At 30.0% G+C, this 18,241-nt stretch overlaps 2 protein-coding genes across 2 annotated transcripts in view; one reads left to right on the top strand and one right to left on the bottom strand.

Annotated features, from left to right (window-relative positions):
- LOC107454829 (spectrin beta chain) overlaps positions 1-18,241 on the top strand; it is a 179,768-nt gene that overhangs the window by 140,607 nt on the left and 20,920 nt on the right. Inside the window, exons 67-71 of the mRNA XM_043050346.2 lie at positions 960-1,151; positions 3,079-3,234; positions 3,906-4,123; positions 6,752-7,040; positions 8,208-8,387. Coding sequence (XP_042906280.1) covers positions 960-1,151; positions 3,079-3,234; positions 3,906-4,123; positions 6,752-7,040; positions 8,208-8,387 — 1,035 coding nt within the window. The remainder of the gene's footprint in view (positions 1-959; positions 1,152-3,078; positions 3,235-3,905; positions 4,124-6,751; positions 7,041-8,207; positions 8,388-18,241) is intronic.
- On the bottom strand, positions 8,859-17,541 carry LOC107454830 (ketimine reductase mu-crystallin). The gene is made up of 8 exons (XM_016072143.4): positions 17,293-17,541; positions 15,836-15,986; positions 14,186-14,248; positions 13,512-13,613; positions 13,055-13,247; positions 10,530-10,651; positions 9,512-9,596; positions 8,859-9,430 (listed from the first exon to the last, which is right to left on the bottom strand). The coding sequence occupies exons 1-8, from the start codon at positions 17,454-17,456 to the stop codon at positions 9,357-9,359; spliced, it is 954 nt and encodes a 317-aa protein (XP_015927629.1). The 5' UTR covers positions 17,457-17,541; the 3' UTR covers positions 8,859-9,356.

Here is an 18,241-nt window from a genome sequence, read left to right on the forward strand (position 1 = left end):
CAATAAAACTTACCAGGTTTTTTTGTGCTCCCATAGAGCCAGAAAATCGTTAAATTTTACCATATTCTAGCAGTTTTGACCGTACTTTTTTATCTCAGCGCAATGAAGATTTTCGTCTTTCAAAAATCAAATGCTCGTTACTGTTAAAACCTGTTCTGTTTTTCTGGACAGTATTGTTTTCTATACGGATATTTATTTTAATACTAATTTGAATTTAGGAACAACAACAATTATTATCAAGTGTTTTTCATCCGTATACGGAACTAATTCAAAGTTCAATTCACCAGAAACGCTCAATTTATTTTTGTTCAAATTCATTCTAATCAGCATTTATCTGCATTTATTTAACTCAGTTCATAGCAATAAGTTTGCACTACTTTGACTCATTGCAACAATGCCAATGCCAAAGAAGTGTCAAGAGGATTGGAAAATACTGGAGAATTTTTTAAATAGAAAATGACAGCCATGGCATGGAAAGACTCGAATTTTTGAATAAGTTTAAAACTATTCTTACGACATTGTTCCTAGGATATACAGGAGTTGATACACTTAAGTCACCAGTGCTATATATATATATATATATATATATTAGAAATAACACTTATTGGAATATATTAATGGATTTAATCGAATTAAATCAATTTTCTATATCCATACATTTTTTAAATTGTCTTCAACTAATCCATCAATACATTTTCTTGAAAAAATTAAAAAATAGCATTAAGGTCGATAGAATTAAATCAATTTTCTATATCCATGTATTTTTGAAAATTGTATTCGACTATTTTATCGATGCGTTTTTTTTTTTGTTTTGTAAATTTAAAAATAGCATTTAGATGTCTGACTGACACAATTCTGCAACAAAAAATTAGAAAAGTAATGCGTTTTGTTTATAATATCTCTCAATTATTTAATGTAAATAAATTGTTTATATATTTTGTAAATAATCTTGTTTACAGACTTTGCTGCAAAAGTTCGAACTCTTCAGTAATAAACTTCGAGGTTATGAAATGAATGTCGCAGAATTGGAGGTAAAAGGAAATTATCTAATAGAACAAGGACATATGGAATTAGAAAGTGTCAATGAAATTTTAAAAGATCTTAATGTAGCATGGCTGAAATGCAAAGAAGCAGTAGATAATAGACAACAGGTAAATAATTTTCGTTCATAAATTATTTCTATTATCTATGAATTCTAGATAAAATTCACAACCAAAATTATCTTTGTATTGGTGTGGGTGTTCGGAATATTTAACTAATTTACTTCGAATAAATCCATTTTGGGTATGAAACATAATTACACTTTGTGTTGTTCTACAAACTTTTCCTATACAGTGAACAAAAAAAAAACGAATCACCCAGAATTACTTTTGATCAAATGATTGGATTTTCACGTTCTAGGACTTAATATTACTTTCTTGAGAGAATGACCTGAAATATGCTAATTAAGTGCAGATGATATTTGAAGTCACGAAATTCGACACAAAAAATTATTTCCTCTGAGTAAACGTACTTTTTTTTTATGGATTCGGATTTCTGATCCCCAAAATATAGGGGGTAGCAGCATTCTGGGAAATATGGTTCTAATAGTTTGGTCAGAAGATTAAAAACAAGTTTGTTTGACAACAAGACAAGTTGTAAACAAGTTGTAAAAAACAAGTTTCCAAAGTTTGGACCCCTTTTAAATAGCTGAATTTTTGAAATTCTATTTCTAAGGAAGTATTCAACGGATTTTGCTCAAATTTTGTATTTTACAATGTAAAATTACATTCTTTAAAATAATGCAATAAATTTTGCACTTTACAATTCAAATTTTTCGACAATTATTAAATAAAATAATAAAAAATAATAAATATTAACTAAAAATTATTTTTTGCTTGGAATTATCTTTGGATAAACAAATTTTATCTTTGTGTGCCAAAAATTTCAATACGCTTAAAAATTTCTTGAGTTAAAATTCACAAAAATACGCAAAAATTAAAATTAACATTAGGGGGTCCAAACTTTGGAACGCTCTCCTAACCAAACTGTTGGGACCATTAATGCTGCTAAGACTTGATTGTCATTGATGAGTGGTTGATTTAGCATGGTCGTAGATAGCTTAAAGGACAGTACGCTGGATACCCACTAATGTGGCCTAGGTTTGATTGCTATCGATGAGTGGTTGATGTAGCATGGTCGCAGATAACCCAAAGAACAAAAAGCTGGCTTTCCACCTATGCGGTCTAGGTTTGATAGCCATCGATGACTGAATGATGTAGCATGATCATAGACAGCTTAAAGAATAGAGCTCTGGCCTCCCACTATTGCGGTCGAGGTTTAATAGCCATCGATGGCTGGATGATGTAGCATAGTAGTAGATAGCTTAAAAAATAGAGAGCTGGCTTCCAACTAATGCCGTCTAGATTTGATAGCCATCGATGACTGAATGATGTAGCATGGTCATAAGAATAGAGCTCTGGCTTTCCACTAATGCGGTCTAGGCTTGACAGCTATCAATGTCTGGATGATGCAGCATGGTCATAGGTAGCTTAAGGAATAAAGCGTTGACTTTCCACCAATGCAGACTAGGTTTGATAGCAATCGATGGCTGGATGGATAATGCAGCATGGTCATAGATAGTTTAAAGAATAGAGTACTGGCTTCCGACTAAAGGGAGCTAGAATTGAATGCTGGTTATTGCTGGTTGATTCGTTACACATATCACATTGGTGACAGAAATAAACCTCAAGCGGTGAAATGATCGTGGTTTGAAGTCATTTGCCATTGTTCTAATCGTTGAAGTGTTTCGAAGGTTTTCTTTCCTCGAAACACAAATTAAATTTTAATTTATTAATTAAAATATTCACTGCAATAATAAGTTTGTCCTAACGTTTGATCCAGGAGTCTCTTCGTCTTATAATTAAGCTACATAGTTAAACATCAAAAGCAGCTCATTTGTTATCTAAATCGATTGTCCAACATCGGTAACAAAAGGAAATTACTAGTTTTTCTCAACTATTTTTCGTCCTGAATTTTATTAAATTATCTGATAAAACACTAGGAATGCAATACTTTTAAAATAGCTTTTATTTTTAGGTTTTGGAACGAGAAAAGTTAGTTCATACATTTTACAAAAGTGTGGATGAAACAGAAAGCTGGATAAACGAGAAAGATGTCGCTCTTTCATCACAAGATTATGGCCATGATTTAGAAAGTATAAAAACTCTTTCAAGACATCATGAAACAGTTGAAGTAAGACATATTTCTTTATGATACTTCAAATGAATTATTTATTGAATTTTTCAGTTATAACTAACTTTAGCCATGTTAATATATTCTAAACAGCTTAATTATACTAGATAACTATTTAACGAACGAAAATGCTTTAAAGGTAGTTTAAAGTACTTTAAAAGTAGCTGGAGCAGTTCAAACTACAAAATCTGATATTTTTTTTTATTTATGTATGAGACTATTTTAGTGAAACTTAGCTACCTTCACTGACTGTTGAATTGAATTATAATCTAAGTGTTTTATATTTTATGCATTAATTTTTTTTAATTATTTCGAAGTTTGAATTAAAATCCTCACAAGCAAAGATTACAAATAAACTTGTATCAACTGAAAACTCAATTGAAATGTGAAACGTAAGAAAACAGGCTGGAATCTTACAAATTTGTAATTTTTAAAATTTTTTTTATACTGCTTTTTAAGTGATTTATTAATAACCACTATACTAATGCATGCATCATTAACTGCATTTTTAAAACTTTTACACTAAATACAGTTTTACCTGCTAAAGCTTCAAATAAGTTTATAATTTGTAGTCCAAGCTTAAAAACAAATTCAACATTTTAATGCATGCCTGACTTACATACAAAATTCATCATTGAATGTTTAAGCATAATTAAAAAATATTCCATTAGGGTGACCTAAAAGCAATTGAAGAACAAATACAAGCACTTGACGAAGAAGCAACTGAATTGAAAAAACAATTCCCTGATTCAAAAGGTGAAATTGAGGACAAGCATCAAACTGTACAAATTTCTTGGATGAAATGCAAAGAAAAATCAACAGGAAGAAAAGATAAACTCTTACAATCTGAGCAACTTCAGTCCTATTTTGACGAGGCCAGAGATTTCCAGTAAGTATACCTCAAAGAATAAGTATACTTCAAATATGCAAATTAATTTGTGCAGACGATATTTTAAATTACGAAATCAGACACAAAAACATACTTTTTCTGAATAAACATATATTTTTTCGACGCATTAGGATTTTTGATCCCCAAAATATAGGGGGTAGTCGCAATCTGGGAAATATGGTCCTAACAGTTTCGCCAGGCCAGCGGTCAAAAGTTTGGACCCCTTAATCTTAATTTTACTTTTTGCACATTTCGCCATAGTTCGAGAACTTTTTAACGAAGTAAAACTTTTTTGCACACATTTATGAAATTTATATATCCAAAGATAATTTCATATAAAAAAAAATAATAACTTTTAATAAATATTTATCATTTGTCTTTATTTTATTTAATATTAGTCGAAAAAAGTTTAAATTGTAAGGTATGCAACTTTTTACATTATTTTAAAGAATATAATTTGATATAGCAAATCTGAGAAATCGAATTTCAAAAAAGTCATACTTCAAAAATTCGATTTCAGATAATAATCGTGTTTTTTTACAAACTACAACAAACTACATTTTAATGGTTCAATTCAATGATTTAAACCATTGAACCAAACTACATTTTAATGGTTCAATTCAATGGTTTGAACCATTGTGTGTTTTATGGAAGAATTCCATTTGGAAACTTTGCAAAACTCAGCCTTTAATGTATTTTTTTTTGTTTTGTTTCTTTCAAATAAAAATAAATAAATTAAAAAACAGATTCTTTTGTTACCTAAAGTTCTTCAAAAAAATAATCTGTTTTTATTTCTTATAAAAATGAGAGATTATTATAGTGTCTTCAAAAATAGGCGCCAGTTTTTAAGACTTGCCAACACAAGTGATTTGAAACAAAAAATGCAAAGTTAACAACGAAAAATGGAAAAATAAGGGTATAAAACAAAACTAGAAAAACCACAATGGACTAGAAAGAAAAAAGAAGAAAAACAGAACAAGAAAAACCACAGTGACCTAGAGATCACTGGGGTTTTTTCTTGTTCCACAGTCACCACCTCTCGCAACGTGTATTTCCACGCGCTACGGGAGGTGGTGAGGAACTAATATCGTTAACAAAGGAATCAGCATTAATATGAATAAAACAGAATTCCATGACATCAAGATGAGCTTATATGACTGGGGTTGGGAATAATTTCTAAATTGTCGAAATTGAATTTATGCCGAAGGTTCCAACAATGTGCAGCAATTGATAGTTTTTCGAATTCTTGACTACGAACATATCTATCGTATTCCTCAAATCTATCTTTTTTTGGAAGGAGGCGTTTTTGATCAAAATCATTCCAGGAATTTGAAAAAGAATCATTTTTGGACTTCGAACTAAACATGTTTATTACCAAAAATTTTTGACTGAACCGAATTGAAACTTAACACCTCATGTAGTTGGTTTTCCTAACGAAAAAAGAAACCGTAATCCTGTAGTGTAATGATAAATATTATTTTTGATAATATAAAATATATGTTTGTTTAATTTGCGTAATGTATGTCAATATATAATCCACGTATATAATTATTCTATTTATCTAAATATTGCTAAATATCCCTGTAACTTGATTTCATAAGTTTAATAGCGGTAATATACAGGGTGATAATTATTGAGTTACATAAAATAAAACATAAATAATTTAAAAACTACAGAGTCCACAAACTTTATTCAACACGTAAATGTCACTACAGACATTTGGATTTAGGTAATGACATGTTTGATATGCCTGTCATCATTGGTTATGATGTGGCGTAGACGAATAGCAAAATTTTGAATGATTAGCTCAAGTGTCTAAACCTCACCTCCTGAATGGCAGTTTTCAGTTCAGCAATGGTTTTGGGCTAATTCATGCACACATTGTCTTATATAGCCCTACAAAAAATGAGTCACGTATTGTTTAGATCCGAAGAATATGGTGGCCATGTGAGTCCCATTTTAGTGTCCTCTGCGCTCCCCAAAGCCAGAATGCCGTCGTCAAAGTACTTTTCCAGCTCATCAAATGGCCGACAACAACAAGTTATGTGCGCATTCGCATAGCTGCGATGACTCAGGGGATCTCAGAAACGTTCTCTCAGAACGTTCGTCTTCCAATCAGGTGAACCGGATTCGAATGACTGGTCGATACGAATCCGCATCCAGCTTGCATCGACCACAGTGCAGATGTGAAATATCCTCAGTGGTAGACGGATCACGGGTTAGAGTCCCTTTGCCGTCAGGCTAACCATGGGAGGTTCTCGTGGTCTTCCTCTCCATTTAACTCAAATGCGGGTTAGTTGCATCAAAAAAGTCCTACATGAGGGCAAAAATTCTCCCAATACTTGATCCAGGAGTTCCCTTGTCTTCCGGATTGGGTTCAAAATTACAAAGCTGCGGAGTTGAGCATTAGTAGTCGTAAACCCAAAAATTGGGTTGGCTGTTCAACGACGGTTATATAATATAAAATAAAAATGCCCTTAGGCCAACCCTGATGTTTGAACTTCATCACGCTAACCGTTCAAAAGTTATGGCGATTTTATTTCATATAGTTCAATAACTGTCACCCTGTAAGTACTGTAATTTTAATTTAAATGTCTGTAAATATTATAAAAATATCTAATCTTGCAGTGCCTGGGTTTATGAGATGTCAGCCTTATTGACAAACAAAGACTTACCTCAAGAGGTATCAGCTTGTGAAGCTCTTTTAGCTCAACATGAGGGATATAAATCGGAAATTGACACTCAAATGAGATCATTTTATGTTTTTGAAGCTCGAGGAAAAGAAATAATAGATAGTGGTCACTTTTTATCTCATGACGTTGAAACCAAGGTAGAAACAGTCAGTTCTTCCTTTAAAGAACTTCTTGAAACTTGGGAAAAAAGAAAGTCACTTTATGAACAAAATCTTGATCTTCAAGTAAGTGTAGTTTTTTAAATAATTTAATGTAAGGTATAAGCACTTTTTTAGAAAAAAAAAATCCTTTCAGCACTTTCATTAAAAAACATCAACCTATTTTAAAAAACAAAAATGCTGTTTACTTTGTGGGAAAAAAACTGAATCAGAAGTAAAATTTCAGTTCACTTTTAAATTCCTTCAATAAAAAAGAAAAAATTTCGTAAGTTTTACTTCAATACCAAATTTTTTTATTTTGTGCGGTAATTCTTTCAAATATAATGTTTTCTTTTTTATTTGCAGTAAATGTAAAATGGAAACGTGGTAATTATGTTTTACTAATCTAACACAATATACCATATAAAAAAAAACTGAATTAGAAGATAAAACATAATTCACAATTTAATGAAAAAAAGAAACAAATAAAAAAATTTTAAAATTTAACTTTCAATATTAAATTTTTATTTTAGTTCATACTTTTCAAATATAATGTTTTTTTTTTAATTTGAAGCAAATACAAAATGAAATTTTAAAGTTTTATGTGATAATTATATTTTACTACTGTAAACAATGTACCAAATAAACATTAAACTGATCAGAAGATAAAACTCAATTGCCAATTAAATGAAAACAAACAAATAAATAAATCAATAAAACTGGACTTTCAATACAAAACTTTTATTTTATTTAGTAATTCTCTCAAATATAATGTTCTCTTTTTTATTTGAAGAAAATCCATAATAATATTTTGAAATTTCAATGTCACGATTATATTTAACTACTGTAAACCAACATACCATATTGGTGTATATTATAAACTGAATCAGAAGATAAAACTCAATTCACAATTAAGTAAATGTAAAATAAAATGAAAAAATGTATAAAATTTAACTTTCAATATCACATTTCTATTTTAGTTCGTGCTTTTTTCGAATATTACGTTTTCTTCTTTATTTGAAGTAAATATAAAATGAAATTTTAAAATTTTATGCGAAAATTATATTTTACTGATAATAACTATAAAACCATAAACTGAATCAAAAGTTAAAATTCAATTCACTATAAATTAAAATTAAAAAAATAATAATAAATGCTTAAAATTTAACTTTTAATGCCATATTTTATTTTATTTAGTAATTCCTTAAATTATAGTTTTCATATAACGGTTTGATAATAGTTTTTATATTACAGCTATTTAAGAAAAAACTGATTGGTTTAGAAACTTGGTTGAGCACGCAAGAACACAATTTGAATGAAGAAAATGGTCGCTCGATTGAGGAAGTTGACTATCTTATTCAGAGGCACGAACAATTCGAAAAGAAACTCGAACTCTACAATTCGAAATTTCAAGAGTTATTGGAAACAACAAAGGTTTGTAAATATTTTTAATCCTTTGAGAAGTTCTCTCTAGTAGCTTCTAGCATTAAGCATTATTTAAAGTTAGTATTTCATTTATCTTAGCACTTTATAAGGACGTGGGAATAACTTCATCAGTTTTTAAACGTTGATGGGAAGTTATTTTCCTCCATGTGGTCTGTGCTGCCATCTGTTGATAACTTTTAAAAATAAAAGTAAATGAATAAATGAGGGCTGCGTAAAAGTGTGTAAAAGTAAAGTTGCAAATAGTTGGGGTTATTTTCTCTAGTGCGTTATGGGTTTGTTTAGTTGATCAATTCCCATAGAGTTTACTTGTAGTTAAAAATACAGAATTTATAAATTCAGTTATTTCTTAGCACAGAAGTTCAAGCTTTAGGCAGTAGGTAACATTTTGAGAACATATAAAATAACTAAAATGTTGTTTTTCTTTGAAAAAGAAGACAAATGAAAGGAATGACCAAAGCATAAAAAATACAATTTTTTATTCATGCAAAATTTTATTTTCTTATTTTTAAAATTTACTCTGTTTGTAATACATGGTGAATTTCACTAACCGGTTTCTTAATTATAAAAAGTATTAAACAAAACAGTCATATTTTATTTTACATATGATTGGATTTTCATTGGATTGATCGAATCAAGCCATAAATTTTGGCTTGTGATCGAATTTTCATTAGACTGATTGAATCAGTAGTCATAGCTGTTTTTGTTTTTTGCCTTGTGATAGATTTTGCATTGAATTGATTGAATCAGTAGTCATAGCCTTTTGTCTTCTGACAGAATTTGCATTGGATTGACAGAATCAGTAGTCATAGCTTTTCGTCTTCTGATAGAATTCGCAGTGAATTGACTGAATCAATAGTCATAGTTTTTCCTTGCGATGGAATTTTTATTGCATTAGTTGAATCAATTTGAATTACACCATAAGACATTCATTTTGAAGGAAACGAAAGGCAGAGTGTTTCAAAATATTGTTTGAAGTTGAGAGTAGATTTTATAAACGAATTCAGCTGCTACAACATCTTCAACTGCCATACCTAAAAATAGAATACGAAATCGGCATTAATGTATCGGCATTAACTTATATAATAAAAATGTAAATCAAACAGTACTTTTACCTAAAGATTTGAATATCGTTGTTTTCTCTGGGTATGCTTTTTTAGTGCCTGAAACCACTTCTCCAATTTCTGCATAAATTTCTGCCTATGGAAGAAATTACCAATTTTGTAATTAAAATATACGATACGTTCAATTATTAAAACTAGCACGCACTCGCTTTATGCAGGATAATCCATAACAAACACACTTAAAACAATAATTTAATCTCTGTTAGTCTGACATTAGGGCTCAAAAATTGATATTTCAGTAAAAAAAGAAAAAAACAGAAACAAAGATGGCATCAGATTCATCTCAATTAATATCGTAGCCGATAACAAGAAAGAATTGGTTTAAAGTCATCAAAAACCTGTTTAACCAGGCTGTTATGTAGCCACTGAATACTTGCAGCACACTGATTTACAAAAATGTTTTCCAACAGATTTTAAAAATTTTACTCTCTGGAAATGTACTAAAAAAATATTTATTCCTTTACTTATTTATTTTTAATCTGCGAAAAGTAGTATTTTTTAAGTTAATTTTTAAGTAGTATTATTCAAGTTAAACTTTTAAATTTACATCTCTCATTTCTTTGGTTATTAACACTTTTGATAACAGGTATTTACTTATACTGTTTTGCATCTCTGAAAAGAACTAAAGAAAATTAATCAAAATGCCCACTTCTTTATAGTTATAGCAATAAACTGAGATTAATGAAACGGAATTGATAGATATGGATAGTGTAGGACAATTGTAGATTTGTGCAATTCGAAACTGAAATAAATGGATAGATAGTAAACTACAGTAGTAAACTATTATAAAATAATTTAAGGTAATTTATATTAGTAAAAAATACCTAATTTTTTTTAAAAAAATGAATTGCCGAGTAATCAATATTGAATTGTTAGTAGCTTATAATAAAATTTCTGACCAAAACATAAGTAAAAAATTTTATTTAATTTTATTGTATATCTATCATTTCCCGAATTAAATTTATATAGCAAATACCTTATAAAATCAAATAATTTCGCAAATTGTTACCCCGGATTTGATTATGTCTCCAGATTCTTTCTTCGCCCCTTCATAGCTGTCAACATACACAACAGATGAATGCATCAGATCTTCTTCAAGTTCTTGCCAATCCGGAAACGGTGCACCCACGGCTAATTTTTTTTAAAAAAAAATGGTTAATCTAAATTTCGATCACAAATTAAAGTATAATTTTGTTGATAGCCATTTCACGGAGTGTCCCAAAAATTTACTCCTAAGAATTGAAAAATCGATTAAAGGAAAATGGAAGAAGATAGAAATTTAGCTGCAGTTTGCTTAAAAAATGTTCCATAAATATCATTTTTTAACTATGTTTGTCAACAGATGGCGCAGCTAAGTGTAAGAAAATTAAAATAATTTTTACATCTTTATGGCTATATCGATAAATATGGCAATGAGAACCTAGTAAAAAAAGTAACCTTCCGTAAGACAACCGGATTGCAGCTTCGTATCAGACCATTGCAATTAAAATACTTGCAAAACGCTGTTTCAAATAGTGATCATTTGGGAAACATTATTAGTTTTCTCCCTTAGAAACGCCATCTATTGCCAAATTTTGTAAGTATTTTTTAGCTTGAAGAGAATAAATGAAGTGGTTCTCAGCAAACCATGCATTTCCACAATCAAACTATGCATACATTTCCACCATACGAACCATACATACATTCTGACAGCAAGCAATACATTTCTAAATTCTTCCATTTTCCTTTACTTAATTTTCAAATCGTTCAACATTTTTGAGACGCTTAATCAGGACCGGCTTATGCATGTCGCGGCCCCTAGGCAATGCTCGTCTCGCCCCCCCCCCTACCGTCTTCTAACTTCCTAATATATTTTTTCGCTAACACAACACTTTATTCATAATTACGTTGTTTTTTACTACATAGGTATATTATCACATTACTCAATAAAAATATTGAATCAAACGAAAAGAATATAAGTAATTAATATATGCATTTAAAAAAAATCATACAATAAGCTTAAATATTAACTCTTCTAACTTTTTTTGTTACAAAATCGTTCAAGACATCCTGAAGTGAAAATTCAACGATTACATTAAAAATGTTTCAAAAATGTTGTCTATGACACAATACAACGTATGTATTTAGCGGATCGGGGAATTTCCCAGTCATGCGACGAAAGAACTAGTACTGCCAACCTTATTTTTACATACTCTTTGGTAGCTTGGCCATAGAATATACATACCTATGGTAGGTACCAGAACAGTAAGTGTGCATTCACAATGTAGAATTTTCGCGTTTTTCAAGCGTGTTGTGTTAAAAAAGCTGCTCTTGCTATATAGTCATCTGATTAGTCGGCGTTAAAATTACCGCGATAAAATTGCTTGCGATTATATTACTGCGTTATGTATGAACTAACTACCATAATATTAATATCTAATTTGGAATGCGTTCAGAAATGTACTAAAATAGCGTCGATTTAATGTATAGAGCAAGACAATCGTCATTGAAATTTCGAATTAAATTTTTACTGTTTAAGAAATATTTCAATTTTTTTCTCTGTAGCACAGGGCCCCTGAACGTGGCGGGGCCCCTACGCAGTTGCCTACAGTGCTTAATGGATAAAACGGCCCTGCGCTTAATGAAAAACATATACTTTACTACTGAAGGGGGAATGGATCACTTAAGGACCTTAAAATAATCAGTCATATAATCGAACTTTTTCAGTTAATAGTAATTCTATGAGGTAGATGCAAATTTATGGCACGAATATCTCAGTCGTGTAGTGGTTTTGAGATAATTTTTTCATTTGATGTTCTCCATCAAAATCCTGTAATGACTGGTTTAATTATTTTTATGACGTATTTTCTGATTACATAATTAACATGCAATCTCTAAGTTTAACAAGAAAGCGTTGTCAGTTATATATCCGAGCCCTTGGACATAAATTCCTGATCTTATTCCATTAAATTATATATTTATTCCATCGTATGTTGAACTGATCCATGAATTTGTCCAACTGCATTGACAATAGTGTTGGTGTAAGATTTGCACATTGGTAGACAGGTTATAGGATTTCATTGCAGCCTAACTGACCATCGGATGTTTTGGGGTTTTCCCTTCATGCAATGCAAAGGTAGATTATTTTTACGCAAAAAGTATTCCTGTCTCTGAGATTCTTCTGATACTGGTATTTATAGTAAAAAAAATAAAAGCCATCAATTGTTTAACACCGGAAATGAAGTAAAATGAAATGTCATTAAAAAATTTCAAAGTAGACTATTTTATACTTTTAAGTAATATTAAGTCTTCTCATAAAAATCAAAAAATGTAATTTTAGAAAATAATAATAAAAAGAAAACCTTTAAAAAATTAATTTTGGAGACACAATTTAATACTAGAAAAGGAATTATTTAGTTAATTTCAAATATCTAAACTGAAATCAAGGAGGCTTTCTCGACCTTATCTGTGACTGAAAGACTTAACAAACACTTAAGTTTAAATTGTTGTAGAGAACTTCCTACGCTTCCAAAGCAAAAACGCACTCATTGTTACCATTTATATGAGCTCCTTCCTTGATCCATTTCTTCATCAGGATGGGCTGTGTTGCCATTGTCACAACATTAATAATGTCGGCATCTTTTACTGCATACTCAACACTCGAATAATATTCGCACTGTATTCCACTTGCTCTGATTTCTTCAGCCAATTTTTCTCCGCTCTCCTTATTCACATTCCACACTGAAACCTGTAATTAAATAAGAACAAAACAAAGGTTACAGGCTTGACAGAAATAACAACGTTTAAATTTTCAACTCACTTATTTTTTTTTAAGAAAAAGTTATTCTGCATCAAATAAAAAAGTTAATTTACAACTATTGCTTCATTTTTCGTACTTTTAACCTAACATCATGGGAACTGTGGGAGCTGTAGCTTTTAATGAGAAAAAACTGGTAGTTTTCGAGTTGAGATCCCTGCGAGAGTTTTTCTCGTGATGGTAAATCAGTATTACCTTTTTAATGTCCACAAAGTTCTTCAGAACTTGATAATGGCTTCGAGCTTGAGATCCTGCTCCAAGAATACTAATATGCTGGGCGTTTTTTGGAGCCAGATGCTGAAATGAAAAAAAAAAAAGATTTGAAAGAAAAATCAACACACCAAAAATCTCGTCTACATTGTCTCCAGGGGAGTTTTGAGCTATTATCAGTTCAAGAAAATTAAAAAAGGGCATGACATTTACGGGCATTTTAAGTTTAAGGTCACAGACCATCTTTTTTTATTAAATTTAGGATTAGATTTATATATGAAAATTTAAAAATCCTGTTTCAATTTAATAAAAGCAAAATAAATTGAAATAACAAAAATATTTTGTTATATTACAAATTCTGCAATTGTCTTATTATCTCTCATAGATTAAAGATGATTTTATCATAAAATTAAAAAAGAATTACAGAAAAACATTTCCAATTTAAACAAAAACATTTTTATCATCAAAAATTGAAAAATTAAAATTTTCATGATTTTTGTGTCACGAACCAGAACTCAAATTAAATTTCATCAGTTCCACTGATTATTGCAATGTTATGACCTTATCTGGGATCATTCGTAAACACAGAGAAAGAGCAAACCCTAATAAAATTTTGTTTAAACTGAACAAACTATTTAAAGAAAGAAAAACTGAGTTACTTTTGTTGCAACCATTGAAGCGGCAGCCGTTCTCATATCTGTTATTATTTCTGCATACAGTATCTGAAATAAAAGAGTCATATGAATATGATGTATAGTAATGGTCAGTGATAAATTCGAAAATGTGCTAGTCTTATTTTATTTACCTTATTTTCTATAAATGCATGTCTTAAATTGTCTATAAAGCTTCTTTGAAACACTGTTAAGGTATTCATTGTTGTCGTTGTAAAGGAGCAAGATGGAATAGGGAGATGCTGATCTTCTTTTAACAAACCATTTATTTTCGAACAATATTTTTTTACTTAGTTACTTAGTTTTCTTACAAACTACTCAATTAATTAATTAATTTCTTTTTTACATTACTTAAAATAGTTTAAGAGAAAACAATTTGAAAGTTTTCTCTAATACGATGCATTCTCTACTCCTGGCCTGGGAAAAATTTCCCCATGCATTTCGAGATGAAATTTTAAACGCTCAAGGCTTGTGATTAGATTTTCCTTTTTTTTCAAACATTTAAAGCTGAGTCTCGGTGGTTTAAAGGATAGATTGTTCACCTCTCAATGAGGTACCCTAGGTTCAAATCGCAGCGTTGGCTGGACGATACGCTGGAATCACAGTGCTGATATAAGAATCTCCTCAGTGGTAGATGATTCATGGGGTAAAATTCTCCTGTCGTCTGAATAAAAGTAGGAGGTTTTCTTTTTTTTTTACACCATGTAATGCAAATGCGGGTTTGTTTCATTAAAAGTCCTAGACGAAGGGTAGTTCGTCCCAATACTAGATCCAAGAGTTCCCTTATCTTCTGGACCGGGTTCAAAATTACAAGGCAACTGAGTTGAACCTTGATTGTTGTAAATTGAGAATTGGGTCAGCTGCTTAACGCCGGTTATAATTATTAATAAATACCCCATGACAGAAAGTAATGAACACTGATTTACGTGTGATTAAGCGTTCATTTTTCCATCATGTAAGAAAAATAATTTTTGTTTCATTTTAATCATTAAAATTTGTTCTATTGATCTTATCTAAGGAATTCTAAATTTTTAGGTTGTACGTATTTTTAATCTTTTTCGCAGTCTAAAAGTTCAAGTTTAAAAAATATTCAGAACATAAAATTTAAAATTCGATTACTAAGCTCAGTAGAAAATATTTCAATGAATAAAATGAAACAAAAATTTCCATTCATTACTTAATAAATAAGAAAATTTTGGATTTATAACTGTCCATTGTTTAATATGGAAAAAATAAATCCTATTATCTGCCTGAAGGAGACCCCTAAGAACAAAATGTATGCATATTAGATATTTTGAAATTTTTAGTTTTAGAAGCTTTACTTAGTATTTTATTTGTTATAAGATAGATAATAATTTACTTGAGGAATACTTACTGCTTACTGCAAATTTTTACAGTCTTACAAGCTTTACTTAGTATTGTATTTGTTATAAGATAGGGAATAATTTACTTGTGGAATACTTACTGCTTACTGCAAATTTTTACAGTCTTACAAGCTTTATTTAGCATTGTATTTGTTATAAGATAGAGAATAATTTACTTGAGGAATACTTACTGCAAATTTTTACAGTCTTACAAGCTTTACTTAGTATTGTATTTGTTATAAGATAGGGAATAATTAACTTGAGGAATACTTACTGCTTTTAAAGTTCCATGAGAGGCATCGTATAACAGAATAACAGTTTGAATTGTTGGAATCGATTCCTTTTTGTTATCTGGATAAACAGTAGCAATTTTTGTAGCTAAACTGTCTGAATCTTCATCATAGGCTGGCATTGTCAATAAGCGTCTAAAATGTTTACAGCAAATTTTATACTCGATAAAGAATATCATATAACATATGAACATTGGAAATAGTATGTCCTATAACAGGGGTGGCGAACCTTTATACACCAACGTGCTATTTTTTCCAAAAAATTGTTTAATGAGGTCATAGACGTGCCGTCAAATAATTTTGCCTTCGTGATTATTGGGAAAATAATAATACTAAATACTATCAACTCAAAACTCTTTAATTACATTGAGAAAAAAAAATATTTTGCAATGTCTCAGTTATACGCGTAATTCAACTTAAAGTAACATCAGTATGACTTCTGTTGTTGCAGATTAGATGACAAATAACTTATATTAGGTTGTAAGATGTTAGTTTAAGCAGGACTGTTTATTTTTTTTTGTTAGTTATTTATTGTTAGCTTGTTTTTTATGGTTATTAATTGCTTTTTTAGCATTAATTGTTAATTTTTTTTATTAATAATTGTTTATTATTTTGCGTGTTTTTTGTGAATTTTAATTTAATTGTTACATATGCTTCATAGTGTAATAACAAATGTGATCGGTGGCGTGCCCAAAATATTGTGTCGGGTGCCATAAATGGCACGCGTGCCATTGGTTCGCCATGTCATAGGATATGTTATGTTATATCTCTAATATAGCAGGAGAAATATATCCGATATTCTATAGGATATATGTTATGCCATTTAACTAAGCCAAATCACAGAATAGAATTTCAAGAGTAATATGCAGGCTTACGATTTCTTAGTTTACCTCTTATTAATTAGTTTATTTCTTAGCTACGATCTTAATTTATTACGAAGTAAGTTTATGCTAAATTAGAGCGCTTTAAGTGTACGCATTAGATCACACTAAAGTTTGAAATATAATGTTGATAAGTTCCCGAATATTGCAATTTAAAATACTGTGGATATATATATATATTATTAACCAGTGAGGCAAAGCAATTAAAGAAGGTGTGATTTTCAACTTCTTTTATACGCAACTAAGATTTATGAACCATTTTTATTATCAAACTGCTTTACCAGTTTATTGATTTGTTGATTCACTGATTCACTGAATTTTTGATTCACTTCTTCTCTCGGTTTTACCCCTCATTATTTGTTATGCCGGTTTCCATAGCAACTTCCTACCCATAAAAAACTCTTAATAACGACAGCGATTAAAATACAATAGCTTAAGTACATATTATCTTTGCCCTTAGCAATCAAGTTCAGCATTGTGATAACAAGAGAAATGTCAGATAAAATTATTTAAACTTAAAAAACTCTTTGCCTGAAAAAAGTTTAATTCGTCGCACTTACCCATTATGTTTATCTACTGACACAATACTTCGTACTGGTTGAACGACCTTTCCTTGCGAATATGATTTCAAAGCATTTTCTATTAAAGATACTAAATCAGCCCATTTTTCTTTCAAACAACATTCAACGGCTTCTCTTCCGATAAAAACAGGTGTTGCGTTCATCTTGAAACTGTGTTTAGTAAATAAAGTAATATTTATCGGCTCACAAATTTTTTTACGCCCTCTGGTGCTTATTGTTTTTTCTTTGACGTGCAGTGTTACGTCATCTTTATCTTTACGAATGAATCTCGAAGTAGAGACAATCAAAGAATGATAGTAAAAGTCAAAATAGAATTCCTTATTTATTTTACCGTTTTTAATTATTTCTAAAATTAAAAAATTTAAAATATTCTATAAAATATTCAAATCATTCATTTGTGTTGTAACTTTTATTTAAAAAAATATTCTGTTCTTCTGAAGTGCTTTTTAGAGTTTCTATTGACATAGAATTATATAGCTATAGATTTAAACTTAAATGGATGTGTAAAATATGAAGTTGACTGTGGGACTAGATTTTTGAAAGTATATTTTCAATCGGCGACACAATCATTATTGTAAACGAAAAATTCTCTTTAGTCAAGACCAGTAAAGTTTATATATTACTGTTCACTATATATTACTGGGGTGACATGCTGACTGGTTTAATACTTATATCCCATCATAGAAGTTTAGTTTGAAAGATAACGTCACATTAGTCTATAACTTTTGTTAGTTTACGTTGCATTAATAAGCTATTGGTGACCCATCCGTCGAAACATTATAGTAAACGAAAAGTCAGTAACAGTTAAATTTTCTCTTCAATCAAGCCCAATAAAATTTATATATTACTGGGATAACAGGCTGACTGCTTTAATACTTATATCAAATCATAAAAGTTTAGTTTGAAAGATAACGTCGCATTAGTCTAT

This window comes from Parasteatoda tepidariorum, chromosome X2 (assembly GCF_043381705.1).
Source record: "Parasteatoda tepidariorum isolate YZ-2023 chromosome X2, CAS_Ptep_4.0, whole genome shotgun sequence".
Lineage (NCBI taxonomy): Eukaryota > Metazoa > Arthropoda > Arachnida > Araneae > Theridiidae > Parasteatoda > Parasteatoda tepidariorum.